Source organism: Gambusia affinis, linkage group LG11, assembly GCF_019740435.1.
Source record: "Gambusia affinis linkage group LG11, SWU_Gaff_1.0, whole genome shotgun sequence".
Classification (NCBI taxonomy): domain Eukaryota; kingdom Metazoa; phylum Chordata; class Actinopteri; order Cyprinodontiformes; family Poeciliidae; genus Gambusia; species Gambusia affinis.
This window is the reverse complement of record NC_057878.1, coordinates 9,889,768-9,914,950: the sequence shown is the minus strand read 5'-3', so window position 1 is coordinate 9,914,950 and position 25,183 is coordinate 9,889,768. Positions and strand designations below refer to the sequence as shown.

The 25,183-nt window shown below is 39.8% G+C and overlaps 1 protein-coding gene across 11 annotated transcripts in view; it reads right to left on the bottom strand.

Annotated features, from left to right (window-relative positions):
• lmo7a (LIM domain 7a) overlaps positions 1-25,183 on the bottom strand; it is a 60,303-nt gene that overhangs the window by 32,988 nt on the left and 2,132 nt on the right. For all 11 annotated transcript variants that reach the window (XM_044132639.1, XM_044132637.1, XM_044132638.1 and 8 more), the window contains exons 2-4: positions 16,951-17,021; positions 14,157-14,226; positions 7,000-7,106 (exon numbers count right to left, since the gene is read on the bottom strand). In XM_044132639.1, coding sequence (XP_043988574.1) covers positions 7,000-7,106; positions 14,157-14,226; positions 16,951-17,021 — 248 coding nt within the window. The remainder of the gene's footprint in view (positions 1-6,999; positions 7,107-14,156; positions 14,227-16,950; positions 17,022-25,183) is intronic.

Sequence of the window (25,183 nt, the reverse complement as noted above, 5' to 3'; positions counted from 1 at the left end):
TAACTCCACTATTAATATATGAAACTATGAGAAACTATATTAACTCATCTGCATTTGAGGATGAAGACTTTTCATGTAGAATGTATTTTTTGCCACCTGGCAAATGCAGTTAAGTATCACAGCAGCTGCCTGGACTAAATCCTGGGTCTGTGCCAGCAACACTTGGTGAGGTCGTCTCTCTAGCAAGTTGGCAGGTCGTTGGGAACTTTCTCTGTTGGCTGTAAAGTTCATTTTCTCCCTCCTCAAAACAGCTGTGTTGTGTCGGAAAGAGAAATATAGTCAAGTCGTTGAGTTTACAGCTGACTAAGCTGCTCCATGGAGCATGTAGCTCTTTGTTTGTATGACAAAAGTGGATGTTGTGTATTTACATGGATCTCTTTCCTCTTAAGTGAGTCAAACTGCTGTGATTACAGCACTGCAACCTTCAACCACTTATGGCATTTCACTGGATGGGCGACAGATCCCCTTTCCGACCAGCGTGCGTCATCTCACACGAGGAGTTTCCAACACGGTCATTTGCCACAAGTGAAAATTGAAGTGGAGGTCTTTTTTTTTTTTTTTCCAATTGGGCATTGCACAAATTTACAGGCAAAGAAAAATAAAACGGCAAAGAAAGAATAAAACAACGCTTTCTTGTGCTTTTTTTTATTTTAAACACAAAGTATTATACCTGGAAATAAAAATAGATTTAAGGTCATGCATTGGGAATAGCAGCAGCTGAGCAGAGCAGTAAACAAAAACATCTCTTTTTTTTTTTTAATCCTCGGTGCCTCAGGACTCGCACATAGATGTTAGAATCAGCTGAGTTCTCATATGATGAAGCAAAATCACTGGGAAAAATACCCATCAGGAGTCTGATACAAAAAACAGCACAGAGTGCACAACTCAAAAAAACATTTTCCATTTTATTAGGTACACTACATGCTTGGTTTGAACTTCAGCAAGTCATCTTCTCCATCCTTAGATGCCTAAACTCACTGAACAGCTTCCATGTAATTAGCTGAATCTTTATTTGTAATACCTAATAAAGTGGTGGGCTATTGGATGTTTTTCTTTTTTCAACAAATTTGTTCAAATTCATACATGTATAATGGATAAGCTTTAATGTTACTGGTAATATCTGTGACGTATTCATAATGACATGAAAAAAAGGTTTTACTGAGGACAGACACCAGAGAACATCAAAAACCAGACATAAAAAGCTGAATAATCAACATTTTGCAAGTCTTTTAAATCGTTTTCATGAGGAGTGAACGTGAGTTGTGCCAACACACAAATTAAACAAAAATGCAAAAAAGGAAGTAAAGAAACATGGGCTGCTATTCAAATTTTAGACAAATGACTTTCCTAACAGAGAGCAAAGGAAATTCTCTTTCCGATTTCCTATTTTCGCTTGTGCTGTAACACAAGTGAAAAGACATGTTAAGCTCTATAGTTGTGTGATGAGGAATATATGCAGGTGAAACCTTTTACATGGCATGAAACTGAGAGTAAACAGCAACATACCAGCAAACCTGCTCAGCTTCATCAACATCACAAAGACAAGCGAGCTACTTCCAAAAAAAAAAAAATAATAATAATAAAACCACATACCTTAGTAATGAAAATCTTTCACTCTTTCAACATCTGTCTCAACATACAAATAAGAAATGAATCAGATTTTTTTTTTTTCTTTCTCCACTTTATAAAACTCTGCTGGCATCCAAGTCAATCTCAGCAGCGCTAAAAACAAAGTTGCGCTCAGTTTAATTAGTGGAATCAGCTGTGGTTGCGACAGTGTTGGACATCATTGTGGCGTGCTTATCTGAGACACAGCAGCCTCTGTGGGCAAGGAGCAGGGTGAGGCTGGCATTTCCCTCTCCAGCCAGCTACGGAGCACAAACATAACCCTTGTGTTGGCCTGGTACAGCTGGGGTCACAACTGGCAGAGCAGCAAACTTTAAAGGTTGCTTGGTATTGCTCCTTGTTCAGTTTCACAATTGGACAAACAGTAATGGCCGTGCCTTTTACATGAAACCATGAAACTCAATGGTTTTGTGAAACATCGTCTTCTCACCATTAGCGCACAGTGAGCCACACCCTGAGTACCAACAAACTAGGCGTGACTCTCGCTCTTTCTATGCAGTCAAACTTAGCTACTAATTTTACACAGCTAAATCATGCCCACACAGGATTTGGTACAGTATATATCCACCTTAAATACATTCTGTGTGGTGAATTAAACTTTGTGAGGAAAAGCAAAGATGTTCTTTTGTGGTAGTGCAGACATTTGGTCTGCAGCCAAACAAAGCCATTACATAATGAAACCACATTGCATAGGCCCTCCTCTCCTCTGTTCTGTAAAATATGCCCTTGAAATTCCTGAATGGTAGCATAAACCTTGATGTACCTGTCCATCTTAAGTAGTTTTCTTTTCTTTTTTCTTTTTGGGAGAGCAGCAGTCACGTCTTGTCAATAATTTGCTCAATCAAACTGTGGAAAAAAACAAGACTTTGGACCTCTCTGCAGGGGGTTGATTTTCTAAGTCACTGGGGTCGATAAGCAGATGCCTGGGTTTCTTATTCAGTTAAAAATAACAGTCCAACTTATATCCAAACTATATATTCCACTAAATACACCTCTAATGACCTTGAATTGAATAGGGGACGTAAGGGACATACACAAACACGTATGAGTGAAATATTGACATTCTGGTCACTTACAGGCAGCAAAAAGAATTTCAAGTAACTTCTGACTAATTTATGCATTAATCGTACCCACAAAGAAGTTCATATGTTAGAGGTGAGAAATGGGCTTTGGTTGCATATTACCTTGATTCTTAAGGTTTTTTTTGTTTTTGTTTTTTCTCTGATTGTGAGCTTATAGCTAGTAGCTATAAGCTAGCAAGTTTGTAGCCTGATTTCTGCTGCCATTTCTTGGTAAATCAATACAGATATTCTTAATACTTTTGAAATACTTTATTAATATGAGAGTCCTTTTATTTTGTTTTCTGTTGAATAGAAACATTTCCACAGAGAGCACAGTGCTGGGGCTTGATAGCTAGTTGCTAGTGGTCAAGTCATCATAAAAACGCTTCCTTCCCTAGTTCTCATCACACTTCATAAACACAACTTTTAGTACAACATAGACGACATGTCTGACCAGCCAATGTATGTTTTTCTGAATGTTTTAAGACACGAGTAGACCGTTTTAAGTTTTGGTAAATCACCTACAGGATTAGCATACTTATCTGAGGTGTGAATTCAAAAAGTGTTATTTGTGGCTTAAAAAGCCAGGAGGCGAATATCACACTTAAGACTTCAAAATAAGTGTGTTGGGATATTTATAAGTAATGACCTCTGGTTTAATCACTTTGGTTATTTGAAAAAATTATAAACCCCCTTTTGTTTTATTTTTTATAGTTTGTTTCCACCTAAAAATATTGATTTTGCAGTGACCTTCTTCTCACCTTCCTATTTCTTTAGTCATCATTTTGCAAGAGTAGATATTTGTTAATGTGGCAACTCTGTCTTTGCACTCTTTGGTGTGGACAGTATAGAGTGGATAGATTTCAGACTCTCTTTAATGAAAACAAACACTTTTTTATTGTGGCATGACAAAGAGAAAAGCAAAAATTGACAGGCTGGGGGAACAAAATCAAGTTTAAACCAGCTATACAATTCTGATCAATGAGAACCTTTAATAACGTTATGCTGGTTGATCTCTTAGATCATCTTTATGATGTTGATGAATTGTAAGGTTTTAATATCGGCGATGAGACAAGGTCCCAGTAGCTGATGCTGTAAGCCAACCAAGAGTTCCTCAGCTGCTACAGATTTACGTATAAGTTAGAATAAAGTGCACATCTTTCTTTTTAGCACTTTCTGGTTGGCTGGTGGATTTTATATCCTCCAGTACTGAGTTAAGACATACTGGAGTAAGAAAGGGAGAGAAGATTTGAGGCAAAGCTACAGGCCAGGTCTCAACCCTCCCAGCTGAGACAATGTTTCCCAGCATTACGTAGGTATAGTCCCCCCTACATCCTGCTCCTTCTTTATTTCTCCCGGGTTTCAGTCTCATTTGTGCAGCCTATGAAGCATAATTCCCAAAATACATCTGCGAGTCAACAGGCAGTGGGTGGTGTCGAATTCCACCAAATATCTTTAAATTCAATGACTCATCTGGATTGCTGCAGTTTCCTGCGGAAATGATGAAAAGTAGCAATGCTGGTTTAGTGAATCACAGTCTCCAATGATGCATCAGATCCAGTCTGGTCACAATTTTAAACAAAGGTGTTACATTTGCTCGGCATTTTCATGACAATCTTTAATTGGTCCGAGTCTTCAAGCACAGCCACCCTTTCTTATCAGGGCATTGCTCAATCACAAGAATTTGTTTAGCTGCAATAAAATTTTGATACTGACTGAGCTGTCGAGTGATAAAGGTCTTTATCAGGACAAACGTTGCACAACACAAAGCAATGCAGCATAGCAGGAAGGTGAATACTACAGCATCTTCACAGCTCAAAGGTCAGGGAAGATATTCAATCTGCGTTTATGGCTGTCGTAACAAGAGTGTTGCATGAACTGAACTGTGTTCTCAGCACACGTTGTGTCCAGTCAATATCTGACTCCAGCTTTGCGTCACACCACAATGACATGGAAGACCAATCACCGAGAAATCAATGAGGATTGTTTTTCACTGAAACAACTCAAATTTAAAGCAATTGCATGTTTGGGAATAAACAAATTAACTAAATTAACAAAGTAACTAGTTAGTTGTTTGGGCAACAAAAAGCCAAAGATTAGAAATAAGCTTGTCCAAAGCTTTGTAGCCCTGTTTTTATCTGATTGTTAGCTGTCTAAATGATTGCATCTGTAACAATATCTGATGTAATTAAAAATGATAACAGTACAAGATGTGACTGGAATAAAAAGCTTTTCAGCTCAGTGAAGTGTGTAAGTGAGCATCTTTTAGCAGGAGTAATCTGTTCAAATGATATCAGAGGAGGCAGAAATAGATACAGAAGTATAACACTAAATGTTATTTTCTACATATGTCTGTGGTTCCTTCATCACATAAATAATAGTAAGGCTAAATGTATTATATTAAAATTATCCCAGTTTATTGATTTAGGCTTTAAACTTCAATTTACTATTTATTATAGTACATTAATGATCTTCATTCTTTGGCGAATACAAATTCTGGCTGATGTCTATAGACAATAAAGATTATCTTAAAAAGAAAGAGAAAAAGTGAAATATCCTGATGACACAGTGAGAGCAAAAAGAATAAAGAGAATCTTTCATCTTTAACCAAACAGAATAACAACAGTAGAAACAAAATCCAACAGCGCTAAGCAAAGCACCTGTCAGCCGGGGTTTAAGGGAGTGGAGGCTGGACAAACACCAGGATTCAGACAGCTGATAGAGACAACTTTCTCTCTCTCTCTCTAATTTGCCTAGACTCTGATAAGCTGCACAGCAATAAAGCCGTTGGATGCACGTCTGCAGCCTTGTTTGGCATTTTCGACTCATGTTACCTCTTTGTGCGCCGCGTCCCTTTGACTGCAGCAACGTAATTATACCTTTAGTCTCATCTATTCTCAAAAGAGTGAAAGAAAAAAGCGCTAACAAAAAGCACAAACGGGTTCAGGTTAATTTACTAAACGTGATGCTTTCCAGCAGCAACAATGTCCACAATCCTGCATGAAAGAGCAGCTAAAACCCAACCCGACTTTAAATGCCATATGCAAACAAACACAGGTGTGCTCTGAGCGACTGTACGCCAGAATAGAACGTACCAATAATCTATTAAAAGCTCGTCCACTGTGAGTGCTGACACCATTCCAATAAATCCAGCTTGTCAAAGTGATCCCCCCCCCCATCGAACTAAGAATAGATCAAGGGGGAACTCACTCAACAGAAGCAGAAGAACTTTGAGGCTGCTTATGTTTTGTCTCTATCCGCATTCGCCTACTGATATATTGGTTTGCTTCATCTGGCTGCCATTAAAAGGAAGAGAATTTTCTGCTGTCATATCGAGAGTGCTTTATAGCCAATATCCTGAGAAAATCTTATGCAACACTCAGCGCATCAAAGGGTTATCGTTACATTTACAGCCCTGATTCAGACATTTAGTGAGCTCCATATGAACACAGAGTGTAATCTGCTGTGGGCCAAGGGTGTGTCTCAATAAAACGGAAGACAGATTTGCTTATTTGGAGTCCATACTCCAGTCCATGAACAGTACATCTTATATGACAGTGCATATGTTACACGCCCAAACGCAGACTGCGCATGCTTTATTGTTTTATTAGGATGACACTTTGGAAGGAATCAAAGCAAAGAAAACGCTCCAGGAAGTGGAGCTACTTTCTCAAGGTGATAATGCCTGAAGTGAAATTGAACAGTGCAAATATGCGACCAAGTTAGGTGTGACTTATCTGACAGAAAGTACACTGGTGCCAACCGAAGGGAAACTAACTAACTTTGAATAAATCCCTCATTCAAAGGGATTCATTCCTTTGAACGCTGTTTTGAACAGCGTTGAGGACCCAGGACAAGTGTTTTTGTTGTTGCTTGCACAGCAAAATACTGTATAAACAGTCCATCTCAGCAGACAAACTGAAAGTTAGAGCAAAACTGAACTGGTTGGTCGACGTGCCTCTCTGACAGGTGGGTAACTGAAAACAAAACGATGCCTGAAACGGAAAGTTAACAGGCCCAGTGTATAACTCAAGCAACATGTTGTCTGATCAAACTGTTAAGTTAAATTGTGATATCACTCACATCAGTACACCTCTGTGTACGTCGTCCTGCCTATTAAAAGCCATTTCGTTTGAAAGAAGCACAAGCAAGCTGAAATTAGCACAGACCTTTTTCTAAATACAGCTGGAATTGCGCTTCATGGCACTTCAAAGCAAAAGGTAGTGAGTATGGTGAAAGACCATAAAGTAAAGTTTAGCCTAAAGGCTGAGGTGAGTGGGTGTAAAGCAGCGTTCACAAGATCAAAACTTACTTTACTGTCACTCTGGTGGACAAGTCTTGCAGATCCCCGGGGTGAAAGAGCTGCGCCTCCTTTAGTCCAAGCTTCCCACAAGCCTTGAGGAAGACGTTAAGGTTGTCCTGGACAGAGAACAAAGCAGGGATGATTGCTGTCCCCCGTGCTCAGATGCAGAAAATAATCACTCAAAAAACGGTGGGGGAAAGAAAAAAACAAAACAAAACACAACAACTCCCTGACAGGGAGCTGCCTACAACTGATTGCTTCCAAAGTTCAGGTCACCACAGGGAACAGAGGCTTGCAGGGAGGAGCGTGCGAGTGCAGCAAATAAGAAGTGACCCGGAGCAGAACATACACTCACACAGAGAGAGGCAGATGAAAGAGGAGGCGGGGGTTGCCTGACAGGAGCTGAGTGACAGAGGCAAAGCCACCTGTGGGATGGATTAGGGTGGGGACCAAACCAAAGCAGGAAGAATGACATCAGAGGCATGTACAAGTCCCACCCAACCTGCCATGCAAGTGCAAAAGTGACGCACGCAGCAGCACATGGGCCTTCTGCTGCTGCTTCTTCTCACACCCAGAAACTGCACCCTGTCCTCGCTGCCAAGCCTTTTTTTTAATCAAAACATACCTGAGTAGTATTTTGTAGACATTCAGTTGCTACGAAACATGAGGTTGGGTGACAGAGGCGGACAACTATTTCCCCATGGCTATTCATGACAATGTGGGAGTGGAAGAGACGGTTTGTCTTCCGACACCGTGTCAGTCACATTGCATAAAGGTTATGTCTGAGTGCAGGAGCTGCACAGATGTGAGTCAGAGGACGTCTTGTGCTAAAAATGTGCACACGTCTCATGAGTTTAAAATAAACCATTCAGTACAAAAGCACCATTGCTTTTCTGGATTCTGATTTTTTTCGTTTTTTTGCTTCGAAAGGGTTTTGATGTGATCACAACACCGGCTGGGATAATTAAGGGCTGGATGGCTCTATATTTATGTGACAAACATGCTTATTAGTAATTGGTCAAAGAAGCATCTAACCTCCCAACACTTGCATCTTAATTAATACCTAGGAAACAAGCTGAAGAGTTTACTGAGGGGCGATGGATCAGTCGGGGGTGGGAAGGAACTGTCGCCCTGAACGCATCATGGCACCGTTAAAATGTTCTCACCTCTTTTTTTTTATTTAATAACAAAAACTATTAAAACATTTGCAATATTTATAAGGCTTTAAGTTGTTAGAGCAAAAGCTGGGTGATTTTCTCAGGCTCTTACCAAACCCACCGTTTGTTGTCATTACATGCCTCTCCTGTGTATATTTCACTGACCCTAAGTTTATGACACATCACGAGAACAGCCTGTATGTCAACCACAAATAACAAAGAAGGCATGACAGTGAGCTACCCATTTGGAAAGTTTAACTCCATTAACTCTCTTTAAAATGTTTACACACCTTTCAACACCTTCAGTATTGAAAGCATGAGATAAATGTCTCAGCAGACAGACATAATTAACCTTGACTGAACTAAAACTACACGACAGCTAAATTACAAGGAAAGGGCCGGAGAAGCACAGCTTTAAACCATTTATGGTTCCAAAAGCACTTCAACTATCTAACGCAGCATTTAGGTGATTACACTGCTAAACTGGATTATATTAGTTCTATGTGTCAATAAAATGACCCCATAAGTCCCTTATATCTTAACTGAATGTATTGACAATTATAAAATCTAAATATAAACACAAATATGGAAATGGAAGCAAAAAATAAAGAAAACTTAATATTAACTAAATGTTAGATAAAAAAAGGATGTCAAAAATGTCTACTGTTTACTTTTTTATATCTTAAATAAATACAGATACAAATTTAAACAGCTATAAAAAGCAACTTAATAAATCTATCTGTTCAGCAATGAAAAGAAAATATTATTATATTATTTTTTATATTCAATCTAATATTTAATCACACCTCTACAAATTACTGTAGAACAAGTACAGCTGATGTATTTTTTATTTATACTTAAAATTAATTCATGTTGAGTAACGTCTGATTAGCAATGTGTGATTTCCTGCTTCACCATGGTATAAACAGGAAATGACAGCGGCTCTTTCTCTTAGACACTGTTGAAATTTGAAAAGCACGGCATTTAAGTATGACAGTATGTTTGTCGTACCGTCAAACATATGACAAACATATGTTTGACAGTATTCGGAGCTAATTACCTTAGCTCTGAAAAATAGCTAAGGTAATTTGCCTAAACTTGCCAATTGCTACAATCTGACTGACAATTAAAAGGCTCAGGTATGGTGGAGGACCAGAGATGTTGGGGCCTGATTCTTTTTCAAAGGCAAGCGGTATCATCAGCACCTCAAAACATTAAAAACTTGGTGGCCTCTGTAACTCAGCTCCACCTTCAGAAATCCAGCACAAACACACACGGTACTGAAAACACAACAAGGAAAATGTAACGACAGGTGGATGTTTACAACTGTGTTGCACACCCTCCATCTTTACAGACAATGCAAGTATGTGGAATATGAGGGAACCAGTCAGTGTGGTTTCGAAAGCAAAATGTTTTTTTCTTTTTTTTCTGTTCTTCCTTGATTACAGGATCTTAACTGCTTCCCTTTGTCCTTATGGACTTGCAAACAATCTGTGGTGTTTATTGACAATGGGTTGCAGCTCTTCCTGTTCCTTGTAATTCAGCCATTGTGTTGAAATGCAGCGTTGGATGACTCCTATTTAAAAAGTCAAGCGGTACCAAAATCAAAAGCAGCATCTAGACTTAAGAAAACTTGTTTTCAGATCAAATTATGCGTCTGTCATTTTTCTGGCATATGAAAAGGGGATTTGTTTGAAAAATTAAAGAAGCCTTCAAGTCAACATAATTATTCATGAATAATTATATATAAAAAGACCATACATATTAAAGCTGCAAACCATCAGATCTGTCAAACTCTTTTTACATCACATGGTCCGGTTTTCCGACTGTCTTTCTGTTTTGTCGAAAACTGTCAGTAGATAAAATAAAAACCCACCCTCTCAAAAACCAATATGCCTCCTGTGATGCCACAAAAGGAAGCAGGCATCTTATTGGAATTACATTTGAGTACATTCATAAATATGTATCCTTTGTGTTTTGTTTCCCATTTCTTTTTCACATGTTTTTAATAAAATTCTATCGCTCGACAATAGTGGGAGTTCAAGTTATATGGAAGGGTGATGTCCTTGTTAGCGTTTACCTTAGCTTTCTACGGCGACATCTATCAAGGCTCAGAGGTCACTGGAGTCAAATCGTGGTTCAAACATGTAAAGTTGAACCCAGTGCGACTGAAGTGCAACAGAATTTACGTCAAAATTGTCTCTCATCCGCCAGACTGTTTACCAACACTTTTTGTTCAGCTGGTTACTTGTGCACCAATGTAATTGACACAAGCACACAAAAAGAAGATGGAACTTATTTTTTATTTATTGTGCATTTAAAGAAACCTTTGTAACAGTGGCAGTTCATATTTCATTACCTATCCATGTGGTCTAGCCAGTGTACTGCTGAAAAAGGGTAATCTCACGGACACTCGAAAAACCCTGATTCAAGCACTTCACAACAAGGAATAAAAAGATTTGCCTCACAGGATCTCTGACTTGGCATTTTATCCCTAAATGTGCACCTTGATCTCGCTTGGTTCGTTCACCGGCTTAAGAACAAGGATTACTCTGAGATTACTCTCACACGACCTTGGAAGCAAACATAGCATGAAAAACTATGCTCAAAATATCAGGCTACACATTTCCAAATCTTGGGAAAAGAAACTAACAGGAGATGGAATACTTGACATGCTGCCACTCCTCAAACAGGGCTTTATTGAGCCAGACAGTTCCAGCAGTCCTATTCAGTCATAACATGCACCCATAGAAGATAAACACAGTAAGAAAGCATGGTCAAATGCCTGTCATTGCACAGATGATTACACACACATCTACATGTGTAAAGACACCCTGGGGCCGATCGAAACTGCCTGTTTGTCTCCTCCTTCTGGTACCTCAACTCACCAAGGGGTTGGTGTATGCAGAGGACATCCAGTACCATACCAATTACTGTGTATTTTGGGTGGGCAGAACCAGGCCCAAAGCTGGGGCTGAGATGGTCCAAACCCACAGCCTGCAGAGTACTCAGGAACAGAAATGTGCTGACAGGAAAAGAAAAATCACTTGGACACGAGTAAAACCAAGGAATAGACCCAGGTTGGGAGCCAGCATTGCTAAATATTCCCATCCCTCCTTTGGGATTTTGCTCCGCCAGAGTTTTAAGCTGGTATCAATTTGAACCATTTAAAATCCTTCAGACAGCAAAAGTAAAAGAACATATGATGATGATGGCAAATGTTCACATTTAAGTGGCAATGAGGCGCAGTTACAAATGGCTCTTCTTTGTCAGATTGGTTTTAAGTAGCAGCCAATCTGACAAAGTAGGAAATAAAAAGCCAAAAACATTCAATATAGTGGGGGACATGATGTGGAATCAAAGTGTAGAAGAAGAGGAGAAGGTGGTGGAGGATGAAGAGGATCAAGAAGGAAAGGAAAAGGAAAGTTTTTTGATTTATCCTTTCATTTTCCTTACCCTTCTTATTCTTCTTAGTCTTTCTCTGCCTTTGTCTTCTCCTGTGCAGACTATAAATGGATTTAAACTGAAAATCTGACCAAGTTGATCAATCAGAAGAGCTACTGCCCCCAGCTGACAAATCCACCCACTAAATGCAGAGGGAGAACACAATTTTCTAGTGGGAACTGTACAAATGGTTTGACATTTCTTGTCTTTTCCACTTTTGATTGGGTATTTTTGCCACATAACACAATGAGGACATTACATCCACTCTGCAAAGAGATGAATTGATCCGAATTTAACACTAACAGATGTCATGTAGGCTAAACATGTATTAAAGCTAAGCTGCTCTGTTTTATCCTTCTGAACTTTTAAATTCTGTTTTGACACATGTTGGACTTGGAAATGTTGCCAGCCTTTTGTAAATCGCCCAAATTGTTAAGGTTCTACATTATTTTCGGTGGTAGCACTTAAACTTTAGCCTAGCTCCACTTTAGCCATGTATGTTTGGAGCACTCTTCTTAATTTTGTTGAGCAAACATTATCATTACCAGCTGGTGGCTCATAAGTATAAGTATTCTGGCTTCAAATAAATGACATTTTGCAGATGTAGTTCTAGTTTTATGAATGAAGGAAAAATGCTTGTTTTGGAAAATAGCCCATTAAATCACAATAATGAAGATTGGGAGTAAGTGATCGGTGTTTCTCTACTTAAAACACAACCTAACACTTTATGCCAGGGGTCTAAAACTCCAGTTCTCAATGGCCGCTGTCCTGCAGTTTTTAGATGTGCCACAGGTAGTAAACACTGGAATGAAATGGTTTAATCACCTCCTCCTTGTGTAGATCAGTTCTCCAGAGCCTTAATGACCTAATTATTCTTTTCAGGTGGTGCAGCAGAGACACATCTAAAAGTTGCAGGACTGCGGCCCTCGAGGACTGGAGTTTGAGACCCCTGCTTTATGCCATCCTCACACTCACTGCTATTTTTAAAGACTGGAGATAGGAAGACCACTTCCTATCTCCAGTAAAGTCTCAACAACTCTCAGAGTGAGAGTTACCGGCAGTAATGTTTGTTGGGAGAGCATCCAGCCTCGCTCCATGTGGCCCGCAGTAACTGATAGCCTCAGGCCAGCCAGAAGCCTTTGGAAGGGGGAATTTATGATCAAGTGGTTTCAGGTTTGCGTCCAAGTCTCGGAAATACCACACAAATGCTGCGATGGGGCCGTACCCATTACCTCAGCAGGTGCCCAGCCTTTACGTCAACACAGCGAATGGCAAAAAAAAAGTTGATTTTGTCACAAAACACATATGACACTTTATGATTTACAGTCTGTTTTTTTAACTGATGACGTTCGTTGTCTCATGAACATGCCGAGACACACACACACACACACACACACAGACACACTGCTCGGGAGAGGGATGTCCATAATTCCTCTAGACAGCTGGACTCAATTACTCCCACTAGAGAGGGCTTTCTCAGGGATGAGTATTAGGTAGGTTTTCAAGCCTCTACTTCCCGAGAACTTGTTTGCAGGCACTCCCAAAACATCCATCTGCAGAGAGTCATGGTGGCCCAAAAACCCTAACTGGAAGATGAGCAATATGCCACATCTTCCAGTAAAGATTTAGAACTGGAAGATGTGGCATCTTAAAGAGTTAAAAAGACACACTGCTCCATCACTCAAAAAACCCAGTTTTCAAGAAAAAGATAAAACCTGACTGGACTACATTGGAGATGCACTTGATTAAATGGTAAACAGACTAAGCTCTAGCACTTTTGAATGTCTACTGACCAATTAAAACACCTTTACACTGGAGTAACATGTAGCTATCCACACTCACAAGTCCACGCACACTTATACATTATTTTTGCAGCATGAATATCAATTTGGGATTTAGTGCCTTGCGAAGATGAGGCGAATAAAAAAGATTTAATCGAACCCATAGGCCCAACCAGTCCTGAAAATTGGCCAACCTGGTGAAAACTCAAAAACTGCCCAACTACTATAGCTGCAGTTGTTTATTTCTGCCAGAGGAAATTAATTCCAACCCACCATGGAAATGTTTTGTCTAACCAAGATGGAATAACAGCCAGGACTTAGACTGTTGCAGCTACTATTTTTTTGGATTGTCTTATCCTTTTCATCTTTTCATCTCTGTCTGTCATTAAAGTGTCTGGATGTTGCCAAAATAAAGGGGACTCATCATTACCAATTTTCAGAATCAGTACCAGGCTTCCTTTATTACAAATCCTACTTTACAATAATTGTCCGACATCATTATAACACATTAGTTGAGTAAAGGATTTGCATCCTTTGAAGCAGCTCCTCATTCACCAAACTTACTGGACAACTATGAGGAAGCACATATCCAATTATCTTGATCTGTCAAACTTCATACTCCCTTTGCTTTAACTCACAACACCGAACATCAGGAGCGTTACAAACATGAAGAAATATGTGAGAAAATGGTGTGGTGTAAGCTTAGAAATGCTTTCACTGATGGCTATTTTGACATAATTTGAGAACACAATCCCAGACTAAACAAGAACAGAAGACAACTTACCAGTCCAGCAATAGGTGTAGGGAGCCTGTTGACCCTTTTGATGGTGCCAGGCTTGATCTTGTTTATCAGACTGTAAACAGAGGAAAGAGACGCAGAACATCAGGGGAAATGAGAAGGTAAGTGAAAGCACCCGCTCATTGTCGAAGCTGCCCCAGCTACGAAGGAATGAGCAGGACTTGATGCACAGTCCTGGTGGTGTTGTGTGTTTACGACCTGGTTTAATGGTGGCCACCTGGCTTCAGTTTAGTAAATCACTGGTGCCGCACCATGGTGTAAACAAAAATGGGCCCTTGTGCTTCCAAAAACATGCCCTCTACAGCAGAAGAAACCTCAAAACAAACTTGAATAACCACATTTAAAGTCGGAAAACAGCTACGGTTTTAGGTAGAGGATAATGGACTTGGACCATTTAAGCTACTTTAAAAGAAAGTTATAGAGTAAGAGTCAATATAAAAAAAAGATATATAAAAAAACCAATTGCATGCAATGACAACCTTTGTAGTAAGGCTGTTTAAGATGGTTTTTTACTCTGCTCCACAAAAAACTAAGCACAGCTAATATATTTCACAGTCTCATCTGTACTTTTATATGTTTCCAGCACAATTTACTTCAGTTATTATCCATCTTCTGCATATATGAGATCAAGTTGCACATCTCAGATCAAGAGGGGAAAGTCAAACATACATTAGTCTTTATTATCCAGCTAAGATATTTATGAGATATGCACTGAGAAATGGGCTGTTAATTGAAATAGGATGACAATTAGCTTGATGCTCCTGGATGATCAAGAAGTGACTTCCTGATCAGAAACCTGTGAGTCTGAATGTTTTCTGACAAAAGAACCCACCATGTATAAGAATAGCCAGGACTCCAAGTTAACTATTTTTGCTAACAATGAGATGCTTAGTAATGAGGCCAAAGAAACACCAGAGACACAAAAGAAGCTATTCAAAAGAATTGGTATTTTCCACCACATTTTGGGACATGTCCGTGATTAATGTGAGTCCAAGAGAGAACGCCTTTTAGCAGATAATAAGAAGGCTGAACAGAAAATAGCAACACTCCTCAGAAGTCATTCACTTGGGATGAGTTTCCAGAAAGTGAAACCCCATTTCTTCTAGTTGAGAACCGTGAGTGAAGACCAAAGGGAGCCGACTCGCTTTCTGAGTCGATTTACCCATGACTATTCCCGATAGTTGAAACATTTTTGTACATTATCTTATTTTAACCAAGTGTAACCACCAAACCTAGTTTATCTTAATCCAATTAGAATAATCAAGTATTGGTGTTTGATCATTACTTTGGAGATAAATCAATCATTCGATGTCTTCAGGATAACACAGCAGGTGGAACTGTAAAGCACAAAGAATTTGGTTAAAAAAACGCATATGTCTAAGTTTGTCTTATCTACATTTTTAGGCATGTACCAATGTATTTTAATTCAAGACAAATGTTAGCTCTCAAGTCTTCTATTAAAACGGTCCAAGTAAAAATATATTTATTAGTTATTAGTTATTTTTTCCCCAAAAATGCTAATCATACAGTCATTGCACAGTAAATATTTTGCACGGCTTCCACAACGACTAATTATAGTGAAACAACTGCATAAATGAACTTAAAAAGTAAGTTGTGGGAATATTTTTGAAAACATGCAACTAAAGAAGCCATTGTTTTAAAGAAACTGAACTCCATATAAGATGAAGCCATTTTCTGGCTGTAGGCGGATGGGATAGGCTGACAATAGACTTGCAGAAAGAGTGTGGAGTTGGGATGGGGGCCGGGGGGGCTGCACTTGGGTTCATGCTGGTCATTTAACAGCAAAACAATGGATTTTCATGAGATAAGACACACATACTTAAGGTTGAGTAGGATACAATCATGTGTGAGAGCAACACTGGACATTCCTTTCTGAGCAAGAAACTGGGATATCTGCAACACAATGGGAGCAGGAGGGCTGGGTTTGTAGGTGAAGGTGATTTAATCTGCCTTCCTCTTCCTCGTGCTGAGAAAACACGGACAGCTTGATGACTGAAAAGAAAAAGAAACGAAAAAAAAAAACTGCAGACGGTGTTGTTCGTCAGAGTCAGGCCCCAATCAGCAGAGCGAGGCGGTTCTTCTTCTTCTTCTTCTTTGAGTGGCTGCCGATAAAGGTTTGGACGACTCTGCACGGGCTGCTGCTAATTATCAGCCTCATGCTGATATGTGCAAATCCCATCGCAGTGTCCGTTAAGCAATTTGCACATATGCATGCTGCTTCATTATGCTCTGCCTTACAAATGTCCTGACTGACAGGAGTTATTGAGTTAACGCGAAAAAAAAGCAAATGTCGCAAAGACGGGACTCCTAAAGCTGACTTGTTGGCTCATCTCCGATCCATTCGGGGAAATTAGAAAGCAGCACGCTTTGAACCTTCCTGTGGTCAAAACTGAAACTTTTTCATCCACTGCACAGCTTCTCATTACAGCGAGGACGGCATGCAGCCCAATCCACAGATCCATAACATCTGTCCAACAGACAACACAACTGAAAGACATCGCTCTCCTATCCAGCAAGGCATGAGAGAAAGTCTGATCGTGATACCATCAAATAACTACAAATAACTGCCTCCATTGTTCCGTCTTGACAACCCTGGCTCCGATTATGCAAGCTAACAAACAAACAGTGGCCTGGCAGGGGGTCTGCCTGGGAAATATCAGCAACACTTACGTTGGGAGAGCAGACGTGGAGGAGAACGGAGGGATTCCTTATGAATGAGTGGCCTAATAGAGGTGCCTGGGAAAAGAGGAGTACTTACTCACACAGCAGAACTCCATTCTCCAGGGCTGATCGGAAGTCGCCGTTCCCAAATTTTTTCTTGGTTGCTGCCTGGGGAGAGAGAAACAAAAAAAAAAAAAGAAAAAAGAAGAAGCAAGAATACAAGAACAGTGAGCAAAAACAGCCAGCAACGGTTGGGTAAGGAAAGGAGGAGGTGGTGAGGGTCTGGGGGGCAGAGTGTGATGAGGGGTGGGGAGCGTTGGAGAATAAAGGTAGGATGTTGAGAACAGTAGCAGAGGAAGTCAGAGGTATTTCCTTCTGAGTTGCTGCACTGTCTCTGAGGGCCAACGTTAAGTAAGGTCCTCCAGGTATTCCTCAGGGAGCTGGGAGGGGGGCAGGGGGGGGGGTCCTGAGTGGGTGATTTCCTCTCACTTTAATGCTGGAAGCTGCTGGGAAATGTGCGGGCTGTGTTAAAACTGTACTGGAGTCAGTCTGCAGAAGCCACAAGGCTGGAAGACTGAAGGAACACAGCGGCTGTGTTACAGCCTCATGCTTTTCCCATGATCTCAAACCGCCGCTGCAGAAACACCAGGAACCATTATGTAAGCAAACACGGACACTGCATGCATGCATGCATGCCTGACGTGCAGCCTTAAACACAAGCACATATGAAGTGGAGCAACTGAAACAAACATGCAGGACTTCTACAGCGATTTGTGCTTTTACTACATTTCCTGTGCAGCTTCTCTTTCATGCAGCAGTTTTATGTGGGGGAAAAAAAAGCACAATTATTTTTTTATGTTTTGCAAAAAAGTGCATGATGTTAGCCACTCCCTGGTTTCTGCAGTGCTTTGTTGGAATGCTCCCTGGTCTAATAAAGTCTAAATCTGGATCTCTTAAATACAAAGAGGTTAAAAAAACTATATTTACTCATAAGTCCTGCATAATACTTTCAATACAACACTGTGCTTCTAAAACAATGTTTGAATTTGCAAATAGATTGATAAATGAAAATGATAGTATTAATATCTGCATAAATAACATCCATAAATAGGTTCTTAACTTTCAAAAGTAGGGTGCATCGATAAATTGGGCGAGATTTTCTTAATTTTGGGAGATCTGGGATCGGCCGACACTTACAATTAAAATCTGTCTTATGTGCCTCTGCAGAGTTCTGAAAATCAACCACTCTCCCTCCTGACTTACTCTGGCAAACATCAGGTCATATCTACATGTTTGTGGATAAAATCTGGAGGAAAAAAAACAAAAAAAAAAAAAACGATATCGGCTAAAATCGGAATCAACAGGTAAGGTTTTTTTTTTTTCAAAGATCATTGATTGACCAGAAAACTTCAATTGACGCACCCCTAATCGAAACATTAAAGTTTCATAACACTCATCTGAAGTGGTGGAATTTTAATTCACAGAAATAATATGGACCAATATTCAATCTTTTTTGTAACAATTTTTACAATGTTTGCTTTTGTAGAAGAGTAAGTGTTATAATGTCTTTCATTAGTGTCCTGTGTACCATGACAGACAGACGGATTGACGGACAGAGTTCAGTGAGGTCTGATTCTAAAACGTAGCTTCTAACTGCTTGTTGACTCCTCCATGCTCATAATGTGGCTTGACATGCGTTTTACAGCTAAATTCAATCTTCCATACTACCTGTGATGTTCATGTTGCTGCAAAACTACACATATAACCAGGGAAGTCAAGTGGATTCAGCGGTGTCCCGCAATGCTGTGAAGTTGCAACAATAAAGTGTGGGGTAGGGTAAGGAGGCTTTCCTTCTCTTCAAAACAACGCTGGCAGAGGAACTCAGTTTAACAATCCTGTTATTGACAGAGCTAATGCTTCTAATTTGAATTGAAGAACTTCTTGCCCTTCTTGTTACAAATCATTTCTTAGTCTTGTTTGCACTCTTCAGTCCCGTGAATGCTTAGTTGAAGAAACTATATGTGTTCACTTCATTCCGCCTTTTCCGTGCAAAGACTTTCCCGCCTGATGTGGGCCTGTGATTACCTCCCAAGGTGAGTCAGGGGTGTAACACAGGTGTGCTGACGTCTACCCCCTTTCATCCTATCGGTTAATTAGAAATAGAAAGGTTTTGATTTGTGATTTCTGTTTCTGTTTTAAACCAGAATTGCCAGGTGTAAAAACCTGTTGTAAGAAAGCTCATAAAGGATCAAAGCAAAATTACTTAAATCAGTAAATAAATGTGTTTAATTTGAGCCAAAGGAAAGTAGGTTTCAAGCATATTCTTAAGGGGTGTTCTATATTACACTGTAAAAATAAGCAGGCTTGTTGGCATTTACAATTAAAGATTATGCCCATGTTTTAAAGCAAGCTTGAGAGAAACTCTTGCAAAGTTAAGTACAGGACATAACTATGGACAAGACAGGAAAAAGCGAAACAGTGAGAGGCGTTTAACACATGACTATTATTTTCACATTATTGTGACACATTATTTTCAAACAATTTGCGCTACACCTCAGAACACGCCCTGGGTAACCAGAGATGGCCACGGCTTTAAATGCTTATCATTCCAGGAGAATTAGCCCATGCCAAGATACATGAACAAGAATAATAAAGTTCTCACACACTTCCACCGCCTACTTCTGTGTCTTTGCACAATGGAATCGAGCTACATGGTAAGAAATACTTCAGCTCAGTCTGCTTCTTTCTGTATCATTCACAAAATTACTATCCGAACTAAACCCCAGGACAAGGGAAAAAAAGACAAACAGGAAGATGGGAGAGGCACGGAGAGCAGCCATTATTTTATAAGGAGTGAAAACAACCTTATGCAACTTGCAGCAGTCAGCCAGGCTGTGCATTTAGCATATGAAATCCTGACCCCTACTGTTCCACGGATGCGCGGGCAAGTTGCTGGGATTCACTTGCATGCAAATAAACAATAGAGAAGGAAACAGCTCAGTGTGAACAATTATATCTTTTATCCTCTTTCCACAGGATGTTACTTTGATGTTGCTCTCCCCTCACATTTTCTAATCAAAAGTGACATCGGCTAATCTGATTGAAAGAGGGCAATTAGGGTATTAGGTGTGGGAACCACACTGGCACAAAGCTGGATGGGCTGTGACAGAATACCAGTCTGCTCCACTGTTATTAGAGACATTATCAACCATCAAGATCAACAGGTCTGATCTGGAACGGCAGACGGGCGCTCTGGTTTTATCCAAGACGAAACATAGGAGCAGAGTCAACAACTGAGTTACGATGCAGAAAGCTCCAGCTATGGTTCCGGTTCACCATGGGTAAAGACAGATGTCCGAGCAAAACAATTGTGCCTTGCAAAAAGTCTTTTCCCACATTTTATTTGGTTTTAATGTGCCAGACCAACACCAAGTGTTTCACAGTAGTGAAGGGGAAAAATCCTTCCCTCTGTCAGTCCTGTGTCAAAAAACACACAGTAGCTTTGGGGGAACTGTAAAAGAAACCCACCATTGCTCAGGTGGCCAAATTTCTCAACAGGAAAACAATTAGTTATGTGCTTCAGAAATCTGCTGGACAAAAAGCCTAGAGAAATTCAGTTCAATTGTGACACAAACCATTTATGGGAAACAGTGATTAGATAGATGAAGGCATTTGTCTCTTTGGTGAGACCGAAGTTGGATTCTTTGCTTGGGGGGTCCAAAAATCCGGTCATCAAAGGGCTTTGAGAGGATGATCTGCTCAAAATACTTTAATCAAATAATTAGGCATAAGCAGGAATATCTAAAACTTGAATGCAGGCTAAGTGGGTAATCCAGCCACTTTATTCTACTGCTTCGAACCAGTTGCATCTAAAAGTTACAGGTCAATAATCAGAAACTTATCCATATGTTGGAATGACTTGGTAAGTTTCTGTCAACCCTCCATCACGATATGACTGAGCTAGAGCTATTTTGCTCTATTAATTATGGTCAAAACCTACTTCTATAGACAGGCAACGCTGGTACACACGCACCCCAAAAGACTTGCAGAGTTGTACATGCAGGGAAAAGGTTGAGTCTTGCTTTTTAAGGTATTTTGAAAACGCCTTCTTTCCCGTCCGCTTTACATTGATAAGCTATTCTTGTACGGATTTTACATAATAAATTGACACAGAGTTCATTGTTGTAACATGACAACATGGAAAAAAGTTCAAGGCATATGAATACTTCTGCAAGGAACAGTAATTATTACAGCAACAAACCAAACGGTGGTGCCAGATAGTGCATGAAGAGTCTGAGGAGTCCATGTTTATTCACACAAGACACCAAGGCCAATCTGGTTACTGATGTAGCACTCAACCACTAATTGTTCCTGACATTCTTTGTGTCTCGAGCATAGAAATATGGGTCAACAGAGGGGACATTTTTCCACATGGGTTTGAATTGAAAACAAAAATTCAGCTGTGGAATCCATTAATATCACCACTGCTACAATGGAGCTACAACTGTTTTTACACCAAAGTGAGTGGCTTCCTGTGCAAGGTCTTGTTTTCACGCTGATGATTCTGAGTGCAATTACTAATTACTTCATGTCAAAACTGTCAAAAGGGAACATTCAGGGTGACAAAAGGTCAGTCTAGATTCAAAGTTTCTGTGGGTGTAAACAATGTAGCAACATCAGCTCCAGAGAGTAAGAGTTGTTTCCTCTCCAAGTTATTAATAATTTCATTCCCTCACACAGTAAAAAAAAACATCCACCGAGACAGATCAACTTGGAGATCTTACTGTTGTGATTGATACTACTCTGTTCCAAATGCAGAGCCATTCAAAACATATTTTGTGATTTATTCAGGAAAATGTCCAGGAAACATTGCTTCAGAGGAGCTGTAAATTTCCTTTCCATTCAGTTTTCATGGGTAGTGACAGAAAGATTCGAGCGGGACGCCATTAAATCTGGTAGTACCTTTGTTTTCCCAATTCTAGGAATAGCAGCCAATAAAAATAAGTCCTTGTAACATTAAGAAGCAGAACGCTGGTGCTTGGGTAAGTCTCTCGTTTCCTGCATAATATGGACAGGAAGGAAATTATATTTTCATTCAGATTTACACAACTCAGAATTCTAAATCCACCAGCTTGTATTGCTCTTGAAAACCTACTCTATTCTTGACTATTTAGAGCATTTTTGAGAGTAAAACAAACTAAAACTTTGCCTGAAGATCTGCTGTTTCTGACAGCTGCGAAGGGATTCGTAGGTCATGAGATTTTTAGTAAATTCTGCAAATACTATCTACAGTTTTTTTGGGTTAATATTCTTTGATTTGAGTTTATTTTAATAATAATGTATTGCTATACAGGCCCACTCTATACTGTCAATGTTTCTCATGGAATGTTTTGATCATTACCTTAAGCAGGAAATCAGATATTTTTTCTCAGCCAGCTCAGCTGCAGGGTTCCCACCCACTGAGAACAACAGAAGACAATAGATGGATCCACTGAAGGAGGGAAATCAATTTTCCCTTCATTTGTGAAGTATTTCTTTTGACACTGGCTGCAGGACAAAGACAAGTGCATCAGACGAATTAATGAGTAGAAAATATATATTTTTTCTAATCAATTTCAAAATTAATTTACAGATACATTGTAAAATGTCAAGGTATAAAATCCTTTTTAATGACACTTATGAGAGTGTAGGGTGGTTCTGTAGTAGAACAGTTCTGCTCCACAACATTGTTTATTAAGGTTTTCTAATATTCATAAAATAAGTTTCCAATTCTTTTAAAGATCTTGCAGTACTCGGTATGATTTTTGTTTTATAATTTTATTTTTATAAAGCTTACTATGCATTAAAACTTGGGGTGTCTATATCTGAAAACATACACATAGGCTATTAATATATTTTAAGCATTAGAATAACTCACTGCTAAATGTAGAAATTGAATGAAAAGTACTCTTATCGGTGTAGTGAACAATCTGATCCAATAAACTGATAAAACCCTCATGCCAGACCACGTGTTTTGCATTTTCAATGTTGTGAATTGTGCTCCTGCTTTCACTTCAAAAGAATTTTAAAATGTTTTATATCTTAAAATATTTACATCACAAAAACAGAAAATTTGGTCAGAAATTTGCACGTGTGTTCTTTTGCATGTTAGATTTTTAAGATGGCTTACATTTTCTATAAATTTGCTGAGAAATCAGTGGTTGTTTGGGACAATCCGGTTTTCATCTTGATTGGTCCTGACCACTGATGGGAAAAAAAAAATCAAAAATCTAATCTTTAATGTTCAGAGAAGTGTACCTTATCAGCTAGCAGGTTGTGCTGATGAATAAGACTCAAACATTAGTTTTAGTATGTATATGGAGTGATATACAAGAAGGTCCTGGGTTCGATTCCCGGCCCGGGGTCTTTCTGCCTGGAGTTTGCATGTTCTCCCTGTGCATGCATGGGTTCTCTCCAGGTTCTCCGGCTTCCTCCCACAGTCCAAAAACATGACTGTCAGGTTAATTGGTCTCTCTAAATTCTCCCTAGGTGTGCGTGTGTGTGTGCATGTGTGTGTGTGTGAATGGTTGTGTGTCCTGTATGTCTCTGTGTTGCCCTGCGACAGACTGGCGACCTGTCCAGGGTGAACCCCGCCTCTTGCCCGGAACATAGCTGGAGATAGACACCAGCAACCCTCCCGACCCCATTAGGGACAAAGGTGAACAGAGGATGGATGGAGTATGGCAATCTTAGTGAGTGTACTATAACAAAATCCCTGAAAAAAATAAACAACAAACAGAAATAGAGAACACCTATCTCAATGAAAGGAAACTATTATTACCACTAATTATCATTACAATCAGCCATATGCTTGCTCTTCTGACCCATAAGTTGCACAAACACCACCAATTGTTCAGGGTCGTCATAACAGTTACACTCGAAGGGTTTTCTATTCAATTAACAAGAGCTACCATTATTCCAACAGGCCCTGTGGTCGAAGGATCCCGTGCCCTGCGCTGACGATCGACTGCCTCTGAGGGGCCACGTTCACAGCCATGGCAGCAAATCCTGGAATGTGTCCATGTGACAGGCTCCGGACCGTTTAGTCTCATTTTTTTCACCCCACCACCAACCTCGCAGTGCATACATGCCTCAGTTTAAAGCTCTGTGAAGCCAAGCAGCTTGTTAATCATTCAGAGGCACAATCCAACAGCAACAAAAACTTTCTCTTTGAGGGGGGAAAACAGCTCCTCTAGTGCCAGAGTATGGTTTGTTGTTGCTCTTTTATTTCCACTGTGCCGGCCCTCTCTCACATTCTTTTCATCCAGCAGCTCCATGGCCTTTACCTTCACCTTCTTGTACTGCAGCCTTCAGCTGAGCGCTGTGGCCCCCACCCCGGTCCCACCGGCAAAGCCACTACAATGGGCCAGTGTGTAAATGGGAGAGACGCTGATGTCACATTGAAAGCATTCAGATTCACCCCTTCATGAAATTAGAACAATATTTGTTTAATTACAGTCATGCAGCAGCTTCTTGTCGGTGCCGCCATGCTGGGAGGAGAATTTGCAAAATGAGGGGGGAAGAAAAATGGCTCCCTAATTAGATGAGAAGAAAGAGTATAGCAAGAAGTTGGGTGGAAACTTTATGTAATGTGACATTTTAGATTTATTAGCATTTTAGAGGATATATGACAAATTGTATGTTTTGACTATTGAGGTATTCCAAGGATTTAAACAGTAAACATTTCTTTCTATCATACCATTTGTATGGTTTAGATACCATTTTTAGCCAAAGAAAGTGTTGGAGTGAATGGTCTTTTCCTAATCATAAGGAACAAAGTCCACTTTCTACACACTGCTGCTCAGCTGCCCTAGCACATTCTGTCTGTTTCACAAAATAGTCCCAGTTGCAATAAACATCTGACTCTTACTAAGGGAACACCACTTCAAAAACACACTTGACAAGCTAAGAGAAGCAGAAAAAAATTGACTGCAAGCTTTGCTGGATCAAATAATTCGACTAATCAACTAATAACATGACATCTACTAAACCTTAGCTGTTCTTTATTTTGGTTATTTTCAGTGATCCTACAGCGCCGATTTCCTGAATTGATCATAAACAATTTGCATGGCATGATGTGCAACTGCTTTAAGAAGTTTTCTTTTTCACACACGAAAAAGGTGTGAGATCCAAACAAACCAAGAATATATTAAATTATTTGTTGACATCTCAGCGACTGGGACAAGCTGCACTTTTTCTTAATGCTTCTGTATCTTTTTCTGCTTGAAACTGGAACCTTGAAGCCCCAGGAGCTTAAAAACAGAGGAGCAGATGAGCAGGTTTTGACAAGA